The sequence below is a fragment of the Lethenteron reissneri genome, chromosome 51, assembly GCF_015708825.2.
Source record: "Lethenteron reissneri isolate LAM-NWPU_2019-01 chromosome 51, ASM1570882v1, whole genome shotgun sequence".
NCBI classification, from domain to species: Eukaryota; Metazoa; Chordata; class Hyperoartia; order Petromyzontiformes; family Petromyzontidae; genus Lethenteron; species Lethenteron reissneri.
Genome location: NC_083829.1, coordinates 1,953,046 through 1,971,919, shown reverse-complemented (window position 1 = coordinate 1,971,919; position 18,874 = coordinate 1,953,046). Strand labels below are relative to the sequence as shown.

The following is an 18,874-nucleotide window of genomic DNA, read 5'->3' as shown; positions in this document are numbered from 1 at the left end:
CGAGTAATCGATTCCGCGTCTTATCGACTTCAAACGGTTTACGATTCCTCGATTATTTCCTCCTCCCCCTTCTTCAGCACCGTTAGCCACCGGCCAATTTTGACGTCCATCGATTAAAGCGCGAATCGATTCCGCGGGGCGCGCTGTGATTGGACGAGGCGGCCTAACCGCGCCAGGCCTTTGAATGTTCGGCCCGTTCGAGGCGGCGTTCGCTTAAGGTGGGTCAGCGAGCGAGTGATTGTTGCTGTTGTTATTATGATTATTATATACATGCTTCTCCTTGTTGTCTTATTGCAAACGTATACATCGCTCAAAGTAAATGTTACGACGTCGCGCTTGTCGCGAGCGTCCGTTCTGTTTGCAACGCTTCACGCACCTTACTCCTCGCGATGTGTGCACATGCATGTTGCTGTTTGTTTTTAACACCTAGGCTTGTTGTTGTTATTGTTGGTTATATTTAGCGTTTGAACATCTTAACGCCTCCTGTTTTGTTGCCAGAATGAGTAAAACCTATCCTTGTGGTGTTTTTTTCATACTTTGATGCTGGCAAAAAGGTCCAATCTTACATACGAATGCATCACATTGCGAATACATTGCACTTTTATCAGAATAGGTTTTAGGTTTAGCATTGCGACTCTATGGTTTAACATTACAACTATATAACTTTAACATTTGCAACTACATTGAACTTTTAGCATTGCAACTACATTGAACTTTTAGCATTGCAACTACATTGAACTTGTATAGGAATAGGGTTTGAAGGAACCATGCCCCCAACACGCTAAGAGGGCCTCTCCCAGCGCCGTGCTGGTTGTGGCAGATTTATCTTTGACCCAGCTGGTGAAGGGGGTGCAGAGTCGTGTGGGTCATAGAGGTACAGTACAACAATAGATTTGACTGCTATGGCCTTTATACAGGTGTTGTTGTGGGGGGGGGGGCATAAATGTGTCTTCTTGGTTCTTTCGGTAAGTCACGTAGAAGGGAAGTAATAAAATAATAAAAATAAAACATAATACAATAATAATGTTTTATTTTTATTATTTTATTACTTCCCTTCTACGTGACTTTACCGAAAGAACCAAGAAGATGAATCCCTGCAGTCACGAAAGCTTTAAATCGAAATATAAATGTGTCGTTAAACCCGCCACCACCCGACGCAGACAATTAGTAAGGTTTGTCACTTAAACAAAACGTGCCAATCCGTTACTAGTACAGCACACACCGGTGTGTTAGAGAGCAAATCCAAAACATTTACAATCTGACAATCTGATTGTAAATGTTGTGGGTTTACTCTCCAACACTCTTATGGATGATATTGGTCGCGAAAGCCTACGGTGTGAAACTGCAGCCTATAACACCTGTTGTGCATGGTCATGGCCTTGCAGAGCCACTATCCAGGTTCAGCCCCCTGATTGGCCTACGACATCGAAGGCATGTCTTTGTGATTTGGTCGTATTGATACATATATAGTGTACAGTACTGTATTTGACAATGCACGTTATATATCAATTACGCTTGTAAAACTGTAGTTGTATAGTCAGCAATGTGTAATGGTGCACATCATATGCAGTGATGTATACTCCATTTGCAATATGTCATAAGTTATAATATTGCTGCATGTGTAATGGCCACTTTGGATTGTGATTAACAATAACGTGAATACTCTAATATATCACAGCAATGAAAGCTACTGTAGTTTGTTTTATTGAATCGTAGGGATACTGTATGAACAAACGTCATGTACAGCAAATTTACTCAACATAATATTGACTTAATGATATTGACTGTTAAGGACGACCGGCTGCATTTGCACTGCTTGTGAGCTGCATACAGTTATCAAACTGTGGTTTGGCCACTGGTGTACAGAGGCTAATCTTCCCACACATCAGACAGGTCAAGCTGCACCGAAGGGGGAGCTGCAGTGAAGATGGAGCAGCGCGATTTGAGGGGGCAACTGGAGCGTATGAAAGAGCGCCTGAGCCAGGCAGAAGCGGAGAAGCACCAGGCGGCCGAGTACGGGCTGCGTCTGCTGGAGAGCCACAATGAGCTGCAGTCTCAGCTGGAGGAGGAGCAGAGGGTTATGACGAGTCAGTTGGAGGTGAGGGCTGCCCACTCGCACTCACTCACTCACTCGCCCACTTGTGTGCGCACACCACAACCCTGTGTGAACCTGCAGGATAGCGCTTGGATAAGTAACCACCATGGATAAAGGATGTAGGCTCCAGGGCTACGTCATGAGCAGCAAATAGCAGTGTGGTAAAATGCATTCTAGTGCTGTTCAGTACTTCTGCACCCTCGCATTTATGCTGCCCGCTTTCACAAAACCGCATCGGCTGGCATGACGTATGGTCAAATAACCCCCTCGAAACCCGTACAGGGGTTGGGAAGCCCTCATCCAGGAGTGAATCGACTAAATGGCTGTACGTGCACACAATTGTGTCATCCAGATTTAATGAATGCAAATTACACAAACTACCGCATGCTGTAATAACGGCGTGCGGTTTTGTTCGCTTGCGTCAGGGGTTGGAGCAGGAGAAGTTCTCGCTGCAGCGCGATGTTGAGCTCAAGGTCAAGCTGCTGGATAGCCTCTCGTCCGAGTACGAGAGCTGCAAGACCTCGCACGCCCTCCAGATGGACGCACTGCACCAGCAGATGGAGCGCATGGCCAGCCGCGAGCTGCAGGAGACGCGCGGAAAGGTGATGCTCCAAACCTCATGCACCTGTCCGGCTACTTCGATCCACCAAATCCGGCACCTGGCACACCAAGGACAAATCGGCGTTCAATGGGCGATGAAGCTTTGAGTAGTCAGGCGGCTCGTTTGTGAAATGCCTTGCCCCCGTCCGTTTGGGACGCTCTGTCAGTTGAGGTTTTTAGGGCTCGTCTGAAAACACGTACATGGTGTTGTAGAGTGCTCTGAGGCCTTGTGTGAATGGTGCTACATAAAATTGAGGTTTACGCTTGGCAGTTGCCCGCAGTGCAATTGCTTTTTGCTAAATCTCTTTTCACATGGACTTGTTTTCACAGCGCAGTGGCCCACAGTTCAATCAGGCTGTCCTTTTATTTATGTTTATAATAAACCTGTGTAAAGTTGACTGGAACAATGTGGGTTAACTATTTCTTTTAAACAATTTAATCGTTCAATTGGTAATTTCGTCAGTTTAACACGTAGACATTCGCGACCAATATCATCCAAAATACAAGTTTTTTTGGGTTAAATTGCGTAAAAATATAAATGTGGTGGTGGAGTTAACGACATTTATGCCATCTAACCCCCAAAAAATGGTATTATGGTAATTTGGTGATTCATGAACTTGGAATTCCTTGTTTCCCACCTTGCATATTGTGAGGCTTACTTTATTTAATGTTAAAAGTTTCATGATACTTATTAATTATACTATTTTAGGGTCTGTAAAGTGGACATTAGAGACCCTGTGAGATTATTCATCTGAGGACCATTTTTAATCAAATCTAGATTTTGAAAGTTAGCCATAACCAAATCGTAAACTTAATAACGTCCCATAATGACAACTTACATTTATAATGTAAAACGCATCTCACACTGACAGCCCCTTGTCAAGGAGAAAGTTGTTTTCAAGGCACTTCAATGTACTTAATTATAGTTCATTCAAACAGGAAGTGAAACAGCTATTGTGTCTTCCCTCGTGCCAATACTGTGTGATCCACACATTTTTTATGACAGAAACTTGGCTCCGTGAGTGTCAGGCCTAAAGATTTCCATTCATGGATTAGGTTGTTTAATGGGTTTAAATGCATGTCATGTTTTTCACTGGTAAACGAAGACTAGAATGACCGCTGATGAGCTGGAATGAAGATTACAGAGGAAAACATAAATATAGCAAATACAGGTGTTGTATGTATGTTGAACTGATTTCTCACCGTATATATCCAACCGTTCTAATCAGATTTGAAGAGCTGTGATCGACGGCACAAGACTTTGTTGGAGTTGTTAGGTTGCGCAGTGGTGTCACCGATACGGCAGATCGTGTACCAAGCACGTCACCGAAGCTCGTGTCAATTTCTGCGCAGCTGGAGCTGCTGAAGGGCGAGGCTGAGGAGGCGCGCCTGGCCCAGCGGCAGGCTGAACACAAGCTGGAGCAGCAGGCGGCGCTGCTGGAGGCGCGCGGAGAGGAGATACGCGCGTTCTCCCAGCGCCACCACGAGACCGCCTCGTCCGAGATCCTCGCTCTGCAGGTCGAAAACGCCGAGCTGCTCGAGCACAAGGTGGGTGGTAGGGCGAAGAGGGCCATGTTTGCGTCGGCTCTGTCCGTCCTTCCGTCCAGTTGTTCCTAACGGGGTGGTGGGAGGTGGAACGATAACGCTTATAAAGATGGTACAATAATAACCCACGTGAAATGTAAATGTTTTGCTGCTTTTGGCCAAATATATCAAAGGATTGTGCACAATTTGGGGACCTAAACAAGAGAAAAAATATTGGCAAACGTGTTAACATAGTTGCTTTACAGCTACCCGTTGGCTTGGGCGGCAACAAGAATGGCCTGGGTTTGATTCCTGACTCGAGTACCCTTCTGTCTGGAGTTTGTATACTCGGTAGGTCTTTCGGTAAAGTCATGTAGTTAGAAATAAAATAAAACAAATCACGACGTTTCAATCGCAACACAAGCGGTCATGTGATCGAAACGTCATGATTTGTTTTATTTTATTTCTACCTACGTGACTTTACCGAAAAATCCAAAGAGTATGGATTCCTGCAGTCACAAAAGCTTCAAATCAAGATTGGAGTTTGTATGTTCTCCCCCTTTTCTGCATGGGTTTCCTCTGGGTTTTCCAGTTTCCTTCCTTACGCTAAACGCATGGAACGTAATTTGTATTTGCGTATTACCCGCAAAGTACTCAACTCCGATTAAAATTAAATCGTTCCCTACTCCAAAAACTTGGCAGGACTCTCCTTCTTGAGAGTCTTGAGGCTTTCCTGAGAAAAGAAATGAAATAATTAAGTGCGCTCATAGCACGATATGTTTTTTTACTTTCATGCGACATTAGATTCTACATGCACTACAAAGGCAAAACAAATAATTGGTTTGTGAATCATATCGTGGTCTAAAAATGTGACGATTCATCGAATCACTGCGGCGTGAATCACTACATCGCTTAAATACGCCAGCCGGCCTGTGACAGGATATCAGTACTGTACGTTGAGTGTTCTCTCGTAAATGTAAAACATTCCTGTATCTGTAACGTTGTTGCATGTGAAGAGTGTAGAGATGTTGCTCAGTGAGGGGTATGATTGCTTATGACTAAATCACCCGGTATGAATCCATCCTATTTCTTCTCAGAGTTGAACCTGCACAGTGCTTTGATGGGTGACCACCGTGCATAGAACATGTGTTGTAGACTGCTACATTATGGACAGTGGAGCAAAATCACTATTGTCTTGTCTTTGTGTGCTCCTACGTCTATGGTCCCCGCCTTCACCCACACTGATCAGTGCGCTGTAGTTTGGGCAACAACCCCCACCACAACCCTTAACGTGCAGGGAAGTCGTCGTCCAGTAGTGGATGGACAGGGGGGTGTGCGAGTGCGCAAGAGTACGGTTATAATTCGGTGGTGGGATGGTCATCATCAGTCAAAAAGTCGACGCGGACCATTGCGTCCAACCAGACGAGTGATACCGGATGACGGCGGCTCTGTGGGCCGCGTCGAGTTCCAGGCTGGCGTCTCAACGAATTTCTCGCACCAGAGTGCCCCAAGGGCCAGCCGACAGGGCAATGCCGCGAAGGGGATGGACAAAGTCCACACCCGGTCCGGGTGTCGAAACCGTACGGAGGGTGCTTTTTGGCGTTTTCTATTCAATGTTGTTGACAGCATTGGGCTGTCGGGTGGGGGGTGTGTGCTCTCACCTGCAGGCCGCGCTGACTCAGGAGATGGATGATATGCGCTACCGGACTGAGCAGCTGGAGCTGTCCAGGGCCATGCTGCACAGGCAGGTAGAGCGGCTCCAGCAGGAGAAGGAGGAGGACCAACGTGTAGCCGTGTCCTACTTCAACGCCCTAGAGGTAACCTTGACCAGCTCCTCTCCTTTCTTGCTTTTTCTATCGCAGGTCGATTCTCAAATCACTCCACCAATCGATCATCACGTCATCGAGTTCAATCAATCTTTTCGCTACCACCATCTCGGCGGCGCCGTTACGGGCAGCTCTCTGCTATGAGGGCCGCGGTTTGCTGGGTGGTTGCGCAGTCACGTGCAGGAGGGGTGGTGCACAAACCCAACGGTGCCAAATAATAATTTAAACTTGTAACATTCACAGCATTCGCTCACTATAACAGGGAGAACGATTCAGAGGCGCAGGGAACCACAGACAAGCAGGTAGGCAGTGAGTGGGCTCTACCAAAAATTTCCCAAGCTCTGCACTCAGTTATGTCAAGATCTTCTTCTTCCACGCGTTTGTCCCACTCACGTGGGGTCTGCTGTCCTTGCCAACCTTCTCCACGCTGCCCTGTCCTGCGCCATCTCTCCTTCCGCTCCTCGGGCGACCATGTCTGATTGGAACCACATCGCCCCACCTCTTCTTCTGACTTCCTCTTGATCTCTTTCCTTCCACTTGCATCACTTGCACCTTCTGACCCACATCATTGTCCCGTTGTTGCTCCACATGACCGAACCACGCTCATCTTCTCTGTGATTTCTACCACATTGAGTCTTCCTCTCACTAATCCATTTCTCACCCTGTCCTTGTTAAACCCAACATCCACCGCAACATCCTCATCTCTGTGACTGCCATAGCTTGGTCCTCCCCCTTTCTTGTGCCCGAACACTCGGCCCCATACAACAGCACCGGCTCCACCACCGTGGGGCCCTCTTATCGCACACCACACCGGTCATCTCTCACCATGTCAGCTACCCAGCCCTTGCTCTTGTTCTCACCTCTCACCATGTCAGCTACCCAGCCCTTGTTCTTGTTCTCACCTCTCACCATGTCAGCTACCCAGCCCTTGCTGTTGTTCTCATCTCTCACCATGTCAGCTACCCAGCCCTTGCTGTTGTTCTCATCTCTCCTCCTTCTAGTGATCCTTCAGCACCCACATCGTTCTAACCAGGTACTTAAACTCGTTCGTCTTCATTCACTGGTCACTTCCAATTTGAAATACCCCTCCTGCATTATTGCCACTGACATTTGCCACCATGTACTCCGTCTTAGTCCGACTGATTCTCAATCCATTCACTTCAATCTTTTGCACCCAGATCTTCAAATCATCTTCCACTACCCTTTCCTTTTTAACCACATAGCACAATGTCATCTGCAAGCAGCATACACCAGGGCGGGGGCTCCCTCTGAATATCTCTCGTTAGTGTGTCCAGCACCAGGATGAACAGGAAAGAGGCTCGGTGCAACCTCGCTTCACTCCCGTTGTGACTTGAAAGGTCTTCGACACCCCACTGCTGCTTCCCACGTGCACTTTCCCTCCTTCATACACACCCTGGATCAGCTGGACATATACCTCCAGGAATACCTCTTCTCATACACCACCAGATGAGCTCCCTAGCCACCCTGTCGTACGCTTTCTCTAGATCAATAAACACCACATGCAAGTCCCGTTTCTTCTCTCTGAACTTCTCCATCAATACTCTGTGCAAAGATTGCATCCATTGTTGACCTTCCCTGTCTGAATCCAAACTGACTCTCGTCAATATCCACCAGCTTTCTCAGTATCCTTTCTATCATCCTTTCCCAGAGTTTCATGGTGTGATTCATGAATCACCTTTCAAGATGGGAACCAGTGTTCTCTCTTTTCATGCATCCGGCATTTTCTTCTCCATCCAGATTTTCCCAAACAGCTCCTTCAATATTTCAACACCCTTTTCTCCCATCAATTGAAACACATCAATTGGAATGGCATCTGACCCATACTGCCTTTTGGTATTTCATGCTCCCCAAAGCCTCCCACCACCTCTTCTCTGGTTATAGTCTCTGCAACTACCTCAATTCTTTGATATTCCTGAACCATTTCGCGTCTTTTGTTTTGCACATTCGGCAACTTCTCAAAGTACCCTTTTCATCTCTCTAACCTGTATGGTTCGTCCTTCACTGTTCTTCACGAGATTCACACGGTCGATGTCCCTGGCCTTTCTCTCTCTGGCTCTTGCCAAACGTCTTCTCGCCTTCTTTGCTGTCAAGCTTCTGGTAGAGTCGTGCTAACGCTGTTGTTTTTTCCACTGCTACCACCTCACTTTGCCTCTTTTCGCTGCCAGTTATTCATCCAGATGGTCCTTCTCTCTCGTGTTCTGCCACTGCCTAAACACGGCCTTTTTCTCTGTTGTTGCCTTTTGCACTTCATCACTCGACTGCCATGTTTCCTTCTGTTGCATCTGTCTTCCTTTGCTCACTCCCACTGTACTACCTGCTGCTCTCATTATTCCAGTCACCAGTTGTTCCCATCTTTAGTTCACGCTCCCCCTAGGCCTTACACTTTTTAAGTTCTCCATAGCTCGCCTACAGGAGTGTTCTTTCTCATTGTTTAGTCGCTACCACTTCACCCTGCTACAGTTATTTTGTCTCACCTTCCTCTTCCTATCTCCTTCCACTACGCAATCTGCCACCAGTAGTCGATATTGTCCAGTTAGACACTCTCCAGGGATCACTTTGCAGTTCTTCACTCCTTTCAGGTGCTTCCTCTTCACCAAAATAACATCTACCTGGCTCTTCACCTCTCCACTCTGGTAGGTCATAAAATGTCCCTCAAATGTCAAAGATATCATCGGCCCATAATGAGCGCTTACATCTGGCAGGAAACTGCAGTACAACACGTCTGAAGGGGAAATGCTGTTCCATACAGACGGGACAGTTGGTGGACACGTTATTGCAGTAGCGCCTTCTGGGAAGCCAGGGTATGGCACCTCATTGCTAACGAGAAGGGAGGTTCGCAACGTTCGTGCGATCCGCCAACCCTCGCCTCCACAGTGCTGGATTAAAGGCATGTATAGGCACCACAGTCCAGCTTAAATTGACAGATAATTTTATTATTTTATTATTTCCCTTCGACGTGACTTTACCGAAAGAACCAAGAATATGAATCCCTGCAGTCACGAAAGCTTTAAATCAAAAAAATATACAAATGGTTTGTTTGCACACCAATAAACAACGTAGTCTCGAGTTTATGGGAAGAGATGCTTGATCCATTTTATTCTGGGGTGATTGTTTGGTGTGTAATGTACAGAGGTAAATAAAGGTTGAATTTTAATTGTACTTGCTGTGATTGTGTGTGCACGTCTGCCCCATGCTGAAATGGGATGATACAGAAAGCACGCGAGGCCAATCAGGAACTGCAGCAGCAGCTGTCGCATGCCTTGCAGCAAGCCCAGGACCCACGGAGTAAGGGCAACTCGCTGTTCGGCGAGGTGAGTATTAATGTAACCTGTGCTAATTAACATCAAAAATGAACCTAACTGTGATGCCATTTAGAGTGATCTTGCATCTCGATGCATCTCCTTATAGCCTGCGAGCGGTTTGTCGTTGTTGTCGCTGAGCTAGTTTTGAGTGACATCCGGCTTGATTGCGCGACCGTGCCTGTGTTTTGACGGACGTCAGTTGGAGGACCGGCGTGTGGAGATGGAGAGGCAGCTGATCAGCATCAAGGTGCAGTACAACAACCTGCAGAAGCAGCATGCGTTCACCAAGCAGCAGCACTGTCGCCTCAAGGTCGGAACTTGGGTTTCGGCCCTCTCAAGCCGTTGCCCCTCGTCATTTTTTATCGTTTATGTCTCTTTCAATTGAATAAACAACCTTGAATTGGGAAACAATATAATCTATGAAACGTTAGAATAAAAGTAGCTATTCTTGATTTCACTGTCAAATGTTATAGACATAGCATGATACACTACATACAACAACTTAAAAATTAAAATACTGCACGTATATACACGTTTCATGACTAATAACTAAAGTAATAAATCTTGACTGAAAGCTTTCGTGACTGCAGGAATTTATACTCTTGGGGTCTTAAAGTCACGTAGATAGAAAAATAATAAAAAATATCACGACGTTTCGATCGCAACACAAGCGTTCGTCTTCAGGTGAAAAAATACAGCAGGAGAACTGCTGAGTCGTGATTTTTATTTCTTATTTTTCTATCTACGTGACTTTACCGAAAGACCCAAAGAGTATGAGCTAAAGTAATTTTAAACTAAAAATATACAGTGCAATTCGGCGAAAAGTGTGTGTAATTCGGCATTCGCATCAGTCCAGCGATCGTCAAACACAAGTTGTTGAAACAAGAACGAAGTAATAATACGTACATCTCGCCGTGCAGAGTCTATCGAGATTGGAGCGGTAAGTACGCTACAGTAAATAACTTTTTACAGTAGGATATTTATTTTTGTATATTTATGCAAATTCACATAGTGAACAAATTAACCTTGTGGCGGGACCCCGGGGTCCCGAATAAAAATGGAAGTCAAATTTGTAATTCATTTATTTTTGCCGACTCCGTCTCGCCGCGCACATAAACGCCGCGACCCGCCTGGCGCGGATCATTCTGTTGTCGTGTCGTGTCCAAGCGCAGCGAGGAGGAATGCGCAGAAGAGCTGAACAAGCGAATGCACTCCTAGCTCGGGTATAGGCAGGATCATTAAGTCTTATCCAAAGCTGCCTACACGATCTTCTTGGTTCTTTCGGTAAAGTCACGTAGAATGTAAATAATAAATAATGTTTTTATGTTTTATTTTTTTATTTTATTATTTCCATTCTACGTGACTTTACCGAAAGAACCAAGAAGATGAATCTCTGCAGTCACGAAAGCTTCAAATCGAAATTCTGCCTACACGAATTAAGTCGTTTATTTGTCATAACGGGATGCATAATACAGTGAAACTACTCTCTTATCTTCATTATTATTTGTGACCTACCAATGTGTGCAGCCAGGATCAATCGACAATCCTATTACCTGCAGATATTTAACAGATGAGATGTGTTGCACCGTTAACTCCTCCTGTTTGATAATACTTCTCTTGTCCGTATGCATCTGTGCAGATCGTTTTTTTTGCGGTTAAGCCGTAGTCCCCACATACCGCTCGTATAAATGTGGATAAGAGGAGCGGCAACCCACTACTCTGTAGAGTAACATTGGTATAAACGCTTGTTATAATATGAACAGCGCATTGAAAACGCGTACTATTTTATGTACTGTTTACAAAGTGTTTTCGCAAATCCACACTAAGAAATACGATGATTGACAAATTGGTATAAATTATGTTTTTTGATAGTGTATTTAAATAGAGGTACTGCAGGTAAGTAGTTTTCAGTTTTAAAGGCATAATTTAAGACAAATGTAAAAAAAAATAAGTTTCTACGACACCTAAAAACTGAACGTTATGCAACAATATGCAAAAAAAAGTATTTTAAATAATAATGAGCGATTATTATCCAGCGTTTTAGAAAATCCGGCGCCCCCTCCTCCCCGAAGCTGCCGGATAATTGATGATCTACTGTATATTTTGGGAGAGCAAAACAAATAATGTACTTCCCCCAGATCGTGTTCTTTTGAAAGCATTCAGATCCCTTGGAATCCTTCCTTCGTTATCAATCTGACCTGATCTCTGCGATTGTCCCTTCAAGCTTTTCCATCGTCTCCTTTGTCACAGTCAGGATTTGATATTTGTGCATCTTAACTCGGCAATCTCCCCCCCTCCCTCCTGACAAGACGTGCACAGGAAGAAGACTTAAATGGGGAAGACGTTCACACGCGTGCGTTGGTTTACAGTTGCAGATCGGCACCCTGCTGCAGATGAAATGTGGGCAGGTAGACGTGGAGACGATGCAGCGCTTGCAAGCGATGCTGGACCAGAGAAACCACGAGGTCATGGAACTGGTGAAGAAAAACCGACAGCTGGAGGAGGTGGGGGGGCGGTCGGCTTCTGGGGTGGTTTCTCAACGTCATGCGATGCTCTGCTGGTTGCCGCTAGTTACTTGAACCATAATTTGTCCTTCTTGCCTTAACTCTAAAACATCAGTTGGGATGCTGTTTTTTATTAGTATTGAATGTTCCATGCAATAAAAAGCACTCGGCTAATTAAGTTTGTTTAATTGTAATTTATGTGGTTAGTCTTTTTAACATGCTTGCTAGTAGTGCTCATTTTGAAATTCGTACTTATAAAATGTCTTCCCCAAAACATGATTGTTGTCCTTAACCTATCTCAGCTAAAGTGAATAACGTAGAACAAGCGATATCACCAAAGCCTTGCTTAACACTATTTTAACAACTGGACCCATGTTTGCCTTTCCGCCCAGTTGAACAGCGTAAACCTGGTTGGCAGTGAAATGCATCTGGCAAAATCCAACTCCGATCTCGGAGATGGGCAATACTACGTGGACCTTCTGAAACTTAAACTCTCTGAGACCAGGTTTGTTTGTAAGCTTCGATGTTGTCATTGCTTAAACGTCAGTTCCCCTCTCCTCAACCAAGTTGTTTGCCTTCCACAATGTGACAATCTATTTGTGTGTGTGTACGTGCGTGTGTGGGATTTTTAAGCAATACCGCAAATTGGGTGAAGGGTGATTTGATTACATAAAGAAGGTGCTCATAGACGAGGATGTTAGACCTTGTGGAGGCTGACAGCCGATGGTCTTGACATGTTTTTTGTGTGGAGGCGTTACTGGGAGTGTCTTTAGATGGGGGCAGCCGTCGGAGTGTGGATGTATTATATGGAGTGATGTAGAGAGGAATGGGGGTCCAGGTTTCGTGGCGGTGCCACGGTCGGTCATTGATGGGTAACAATTACAAATGTTACTCTTCCAGATTATTACGGAGGGGTTTTTCACACTTGTGCTCTAACTCTGTAAAACGTGTGAGCTTAACGTATTGTGCAGTAGTGATAGTAGTAGTAGCGAAGTTGTGTTGTGGTTTTCATGAGCTCTTGGTGGGACGTGAATCTAGGGGAGAGACGACCGCTCTCTGCAGATAAGGATATGGACGTGGAGCGGCCACCGTTTTTGTATTGAAGTATGATGATTTAAAGTATATTCTTGCCGAGAGGGTCTGTTCGTATTTAAACCAGTATTGAAGTGTGTAACCTATGTTTATTGATTGATTTGCTAACACTGAAAATCTTGACCGGCTGCAGAAATAAGTTTAGTTTGGACGATGGGTGGCCTGCATTACGTGAAACCTACGTATGCAATTGGCCTGCGTAATATTGGCACACGTGCTAACAATGATAGGTGGTGGCAAGAAGTGTATTCGTATCTTATATTTATATATTTTACATGTGGTCTTTGGTATTTGTTTTTTTCGCCAATTGTAGTTTAATGACGGCGGGGGTGGCTGCCTGAATCCCACCCAGCAGTTCAGCTATGCCAGCTCAACACTCTGACCTCCGAGCCATCCGGCCACCCTCTGGTCTATGGTTCATAGTAGCAGCTCTTTAATTTTGCAAGCCTGAATAACATTGCACAGTGTTGTGCGAGCATTCACTGCAAAGTTCTCTCGGGCGGCCGTGCAAGCGCTCCGCGTGTCTTGCAGCCAACAGCTGACCCAGCTGAAGGAGAACTCATCCGTGCAGCGGATGAAGCATCTCGCGGAGTCGCAGAACGTGCTGGACCTTGAGAGGAAGTTATTTGCCCTGGAGGGGCAGCTGCAGAACAGCCAGGGGGAGACCATGAAGCTGCAGGTGAAGCTTGACCAGTTGCAGCTCAAATACGAGCCTGAAGGTACGCCGCCACCTCTCTGTCGTTACCGTTGACGCGGTTGGGCATTGGCTGTGGGAATGTTATTGAAATGTGATGAATATAGTCTGATTTAAAGCTTTCGTGACTGCAGGGATTCGTATTCTTGGTTCTTTTGGTAAAGTCACGTTAAAGGAAATAATAAAATAATATAAATATAAAACAAAAATTCTCACGACGTTTCGACTGCAACACAAGCAATCATCAGGTGTGAAATTCACAGCAAGAAAATTTGAAAAAAAAAATTCTTGCTGTGGATTTCGCACCTGATGATGATTGCTTGTGTTGCAGTCGAAACGTCGTGAGAATTTTTATTGTTTATTATTTTATTATTTCCCTTCTACGTGACTTTACCGAAAGAACCAAGAATATGAATATAGTTTTGTCATTTTGTTCACGGACAGCATTTTGTCAATACACTGCCGGTTGACAACCGTCCCACCCCACAGGAGTCATGGGGGTTAGTTGACCGTACTTCAGCGCCAGCTGATGAACGTGGAAAGCATAGACATGGGAGCATAGAAGTGCAATCCATCGATGGATTTTACTGAACTGCCACCTGCTCCTCACCACGTGGCCCCAGCGCTGATATCAGCCTGCTGCGTGTGGTGGCCACTCATCCTGGCGCTCCAGGCTTGGTCCTCCTTGGCTTCAGCTACAATGAAGTCTCAGTGTGTTGGCTATTGACATTTATGTTGTTGGGATTCACAATTTGAACTCGGACTTAGCCATCTCAAAGTGCTTCTGGGGTTGTTACTGAAAAATCTCGAATGTTTTTCAGTTTAAATGAAATGCAAGCGTGTTTTTGGTGCTATGTGTAGGCATATATCGGTAATATAAAATCATTCGTGAAAGCAATTTTCCAGGGCAAAGATTCTTGCACTCCTAATACCCGCATCTAATCGAGTGCATGAGAATTGATTGTTCATGATTTATGCACATGATCGGCGCCTGTTTCAGTTGAGCTAATTGAAGTGAACAAAGAAATACAAAGGAGATGGCAGTAATTTGAGCAAATTTCTTTTTTTACAATTCTTTAATAAAAAATTCTGACATTAGAATCTGTTAGGGGTGTGAATCATTACACACTCATTGTGTAATTTCTTAAGTTGTGAAACTTGTAATATAACAAATATGAGAATATTTTGCGCATGCTTATTGACGGAAGTCACTTATGAAGTCTAATTTTACATTTTCTACTGTCATGTATTTTGCGTCGTTTCTGTTGTGTGTATGTATGTTGAACTTATTTCGCACCGTGCGTATCCAACCGTGCTAATTGGACATGCGGGGTAAGGTCAACAAACTAAACACAAAAAGCAGTTCTAAAGAAATGAGTTTTCAATCTAGATTTAAAAGTGCTTAGTTCCAGTGGCTTCCTGATATCGGCAGGATATTAGGAATCCACTGGCACTCGTAATAACAGTTAGGAGTGCCGTAGCTTGGCTTCCTGAGCCTCATGTACTTCCACCGATTCCTGAAAATCCTCATTTCAATTGTCGTCTATCCTTTTGCTTATGAATGCACCCAGAGCTGAACAAGCGACGGATAATTGTTCGGCGGCGGGAGAAATTACCGGTAGGCAACGGTTCCACTGAGGCTAGCCCTGCCAACTTGCCGAACGACGCCAGCACGAAGCCCGCGACCGCGGTCGTTGCAGACGAGACGTCTCCCGAAGACTCGATGGCGGAACTGCTCCGGAACGACCTGGCGGTGACCGGCGTCCGAGAGAGCAGCCCGGCCTCCGAAACTCGCACCCCAAGCACGTCCGAGCAACGAGCCCCGGGGGCAGAAGGGTCGAGCGGCGCTTCCTCCGAGCTCCAGCCTCCGCCTGCCGCAGCCCGTGCCGCTGGTGGCGCTTGCGACGACGACGACAACGGCGAGATGGTATCGGCGGGGTCGTCCCAGGCGCGGCCGAAGGGCGACACGTTGTCGGAGCGAGACCTGCCCGAGCCCGTCAAAAAAATAAAGCTGGAAGACAAGTGCAGTCCGCTGGCAGACCGGAATGCGGACGTTATGCCCGGTCGCTCCTCGCCAGTCAGGTCGGTTGATGCTTCTTTTCTGTCGTGTTCACGGTTTCGTTGATTTGTTCTGCACGAAGCCACAGTACTAGAATTGTAAATTCTTGTCGCTGGAACCCGGGTGTGCTTAGGAGCGGCTTTGGAGCGGTCGACTCGAGCTCGCTGGAGAACTGCTGGGACATCAAGCGAAAGGCGCCAGGGGAGAAGAAAAAGAGCGCCCATTCCGTGATTCACATCTCGTCGCAGCCTTCCGTCGAGAACGAGTGCGCTCAGCAGTGAGTCCTTGGTCACAACAAAGGGAGCAGATCGCCTTTGAGTCATTTAACCCGTTCCGATGACGTACATTATCAAAACTAAACCGGAAGAAAAATTAAAATAACTTTTATTGGTACCAGGGTACCCACAAGGCTATGCGGGGAGGGGTGTTTTGCATAATTTGGCGCCAGCTATCATAGAGTTGCGGTCATGTCGCTGCGGTGACTACAATGTCTTTAAAAACAACGTTGCTACACCTCTCTAATATTAACGTGGAACCGCATAAGCGTTCCGAGATTCAGCAGTGAACTGCACACCCCCCACCCTGCAACCTGCAGACCTCTCGGAACGGGAACAGGTTCATAAGCATGTAATGATTCGCGCCGACCAACCCCCGCCTTTCAAATACGCCATGAAAGCGAGGCGTGCCAAACCCATGTGTCAATTAAGCTTATTATTCGACTAAAAAGTCGTAAGTTGTGATCGATTAATCGGGTTCCTTTTAAAAATTCCAGATTCCCCCACATCCTGCCCCTCCCCAAGGTGGGCGACTCCTTGCAAGCCATGCCAAGTGTAATGTTACCAAACCTTATGCAGAAATCCCTCGCCGTATATACGTGAACCCGCTGTTGGCAAGTCCGCGGTTGGCGGGGGGGGGGTTGCTGTATTGCTTGTGTTTATTGTGAATGTTTTTTTGCTCCGCTAGCCTTAATGTTACATTCATCAACAAGTATCCATCGACTGCTGGATACAGGCCTCTAGTGTGTGATGTAACAATCCACCAGCACCTGCAAGTGAGCTGATGTCATCTCTCCATCGCTTTAACGGATGCCAATGTTGTGCATATATCATGGAGAGACTTAAAAAGTTTTGACAAATCAGCACGGAAAAATAACTTCAGATGGTATATGTCCTTGGCTCACTGTTGAGTAGATTTAGTTGTGCACAATTGTATGTATATATATAATGTTTAATTATTTCATGTTTGACTTGTGTGTAACATCCTGAAAATGTAAGCGAGTGTGGACTCCTTAGTGTGATGGTATGCTCTTTCGAGCCAGGCTCCGGATGAGTCGTTGAATCTCAGGTTTGCACCCTGAGATAAATAAAATAAATAAACTGACTGAGAAAAATAGATTTCTTCGACTGTTGGGAGTGTCACTTTCGGAATGACGCAGATGTCCACTTTGATCGCTTGCACACCACTTGGATTCCGAGACCGTAGATCACAAACCTGAGTCGTCGTTTTAGATCGTGCCATTCGTAACATTCGGTGCACAGTTTAACAACAACAAAAACTCAACAAATTCGTCAATTACACTCTGGCCTTAAATGGAAAAATATACAATAGGTGTTGTTTCGAGCAGTCCCCCTTCAGTGATGTGTTATGAAGAATTACATTTAGCCAAAAGTCACCTATTATATATTTTGCCTTTTAACTAATGTGAACGTTTGTCAATCGTAACAATATTAGGTTTTGTGAAATAGATTTAATTGTGTTTGGAAAACAAATGGAATAAATATTAAATTATTAAGTTAAACATTCAAGATCCCTGGTTTTCATGAAAATAGAATTCTATTCATGTAAATTTCAATTCCCGGTAAATCCATAAATGTATTAGTCACATTCACGATATGTTTTCCGAACAAACATGCTCTAATAATATATCCATTGTCTTTGAAACTGATTGGCCTATACCAGAGACAGCTTTCTTTATGGCCTAGAAGGCTAGAAGGCTGTTTCTGGTGTAGGCCAATCAGTTTCAAAGACAATGCATATCTTATCAGAACATGTTTGTTTGAATGTTCACCATAAGTACGTGTGGTTAATGTAGACTTGGTTCCTTGAAAATTTTATCTATTTGGTGTTTGAACATATTAACACCTGTTTTATCGCCATGAAGGGTTAAACCTATTTAAAATTTTCATACTTTTATACTGTCAAAAAGGTCCCATATGTATTCCATTTGTCATTTACTTCCCTGTCTCTTCATTCTCTGAAGCAAGAATTAGGCCGTAGGTGACATAACTAAAGTACTGATTTCTTAAAATGGATAATACAATTGTGTATGTGAAAACATACCGTGTAACAATTATGTGTTATATTCATAAATAACCACCCCGAGTGATGCCATGAATGTCATTCCTACATTCACAATGCAGTACTCTTGTATATTGGATCAAGTTAAAGTGATTTCCTGCTTGAATGGGCAATGAGGTGGCACTCATTTGTTTGCAGCCCTGACTGAGTTATCGGTGAAAAAATCCCACATTCCTATGATATGGGGGCAAGTCGATAAGACAACCACTTCCCCACAGCGTGGTATGATTTGTTTAGACCCTGGAGGGATTATGGGCCGAGTCAACCACCAGCCAGAATTTCAACTCGCAACCTTCTGATGGCAAGCCACTTGACCCGGCATCGGGTCACGGAACCTTAATCCTAATGGCCACGTTCTGATAGGTGGTGGCACATTTAGAGCATCCAACTAATGTATAAATGGACATCTGTCCTACTTTGCCCTAGCTACAATATATTTATTTCTAACTACAGTAATTCCATTACCAGGAAAGACGTGGGTTGCATTCGGATTGCAAGCAGCCAAGAAATGTTTTCTTTCCCCTGATACTGTCACGCGCCGGCTTTTGTTGTGTTGAACTTCAATTTGGATAAGAGCCGCGTTATCTGCTTGCTCGATACACTAAGTGGATTGCAGGTGAATCGCGAGGATTGTCTGGATTATGCATTAATCCCAGCTGTGTTGGCTTAGCATCCTGCAGTCGTCTGAAGCTGGAATGCTGTATTCATAGAGGTCCCATTCTTGATTAAACATACTTAGCGATTGTCACGCGTGCGTACATGAAGTGCAATTGAAATACTCCCGACTTATTTAGTATAA

General features: G+C 45.0%; 1 protein-coding gene across 1 annotated transcript; it reads left to right on the top strand.

Moving 5' to 3' along the window:
* The first annotated feature begins 86 nt into the window (after window positions 1–86).
* Window positions 87–17,363, top strand: SPDL1 (spindle apparatus coiled-coil protein 1). The gene is made up of 12 exons (XM_061572965.1): window positions 87–218; window positions 1,890–2,098; window positions 2,521–2,697; window positions 4,049–4,243; window positions 5,887–6,036; window positions 9,279–9,377; window positions 9,568–9,678; window positions 11,738–11,872; window positions 12,265–12,377; window positions 13,496–13,683; window positions 15,230–15,740; window positions 15,851–17,363. The coding sequence occupies exons 2-12, from the start codon at window positions 1,928–1,930 to the stop codon at window positions 15,996–15,998; spliced, it is 1,998 nt and encodes a 665-aa protein (XP_061428949.1). The 5' UTR covers window positions 87–218; window positions 1,890–1,927; the 3' UTR covers window positions 15,999–17,363.
* The last annotated feature ends 1,511 nt before the right edge of the window (window positions 17,364–18,874 follow it).

Excerpts from the sequence above, each read along its gene's own strand:
- SPDL1 (XM_061572965.1), top strand. The coding sequence starts at position 1,928 with ATGGAGCAGCGCGATTTGAGGGGGCAACTGGAGCGTATGAAAGAGCGC. Across the intron at positions 9,378-9,567 it reads GCAACTCGCTGTTCGGCGAG|TTGGAGGACCGGCGTGTGGA; the intron begins GTGAGTATTAAT and ends GACGGACGTCAG. Across the intron at positions 9,679-11,737 it reads AGCAGCACTGTCGCCTCAAG|TTGCAGATCGGCACCCTGCT; the intron begins GTCGGAACTTGG and ends GTTGGTTTACAG.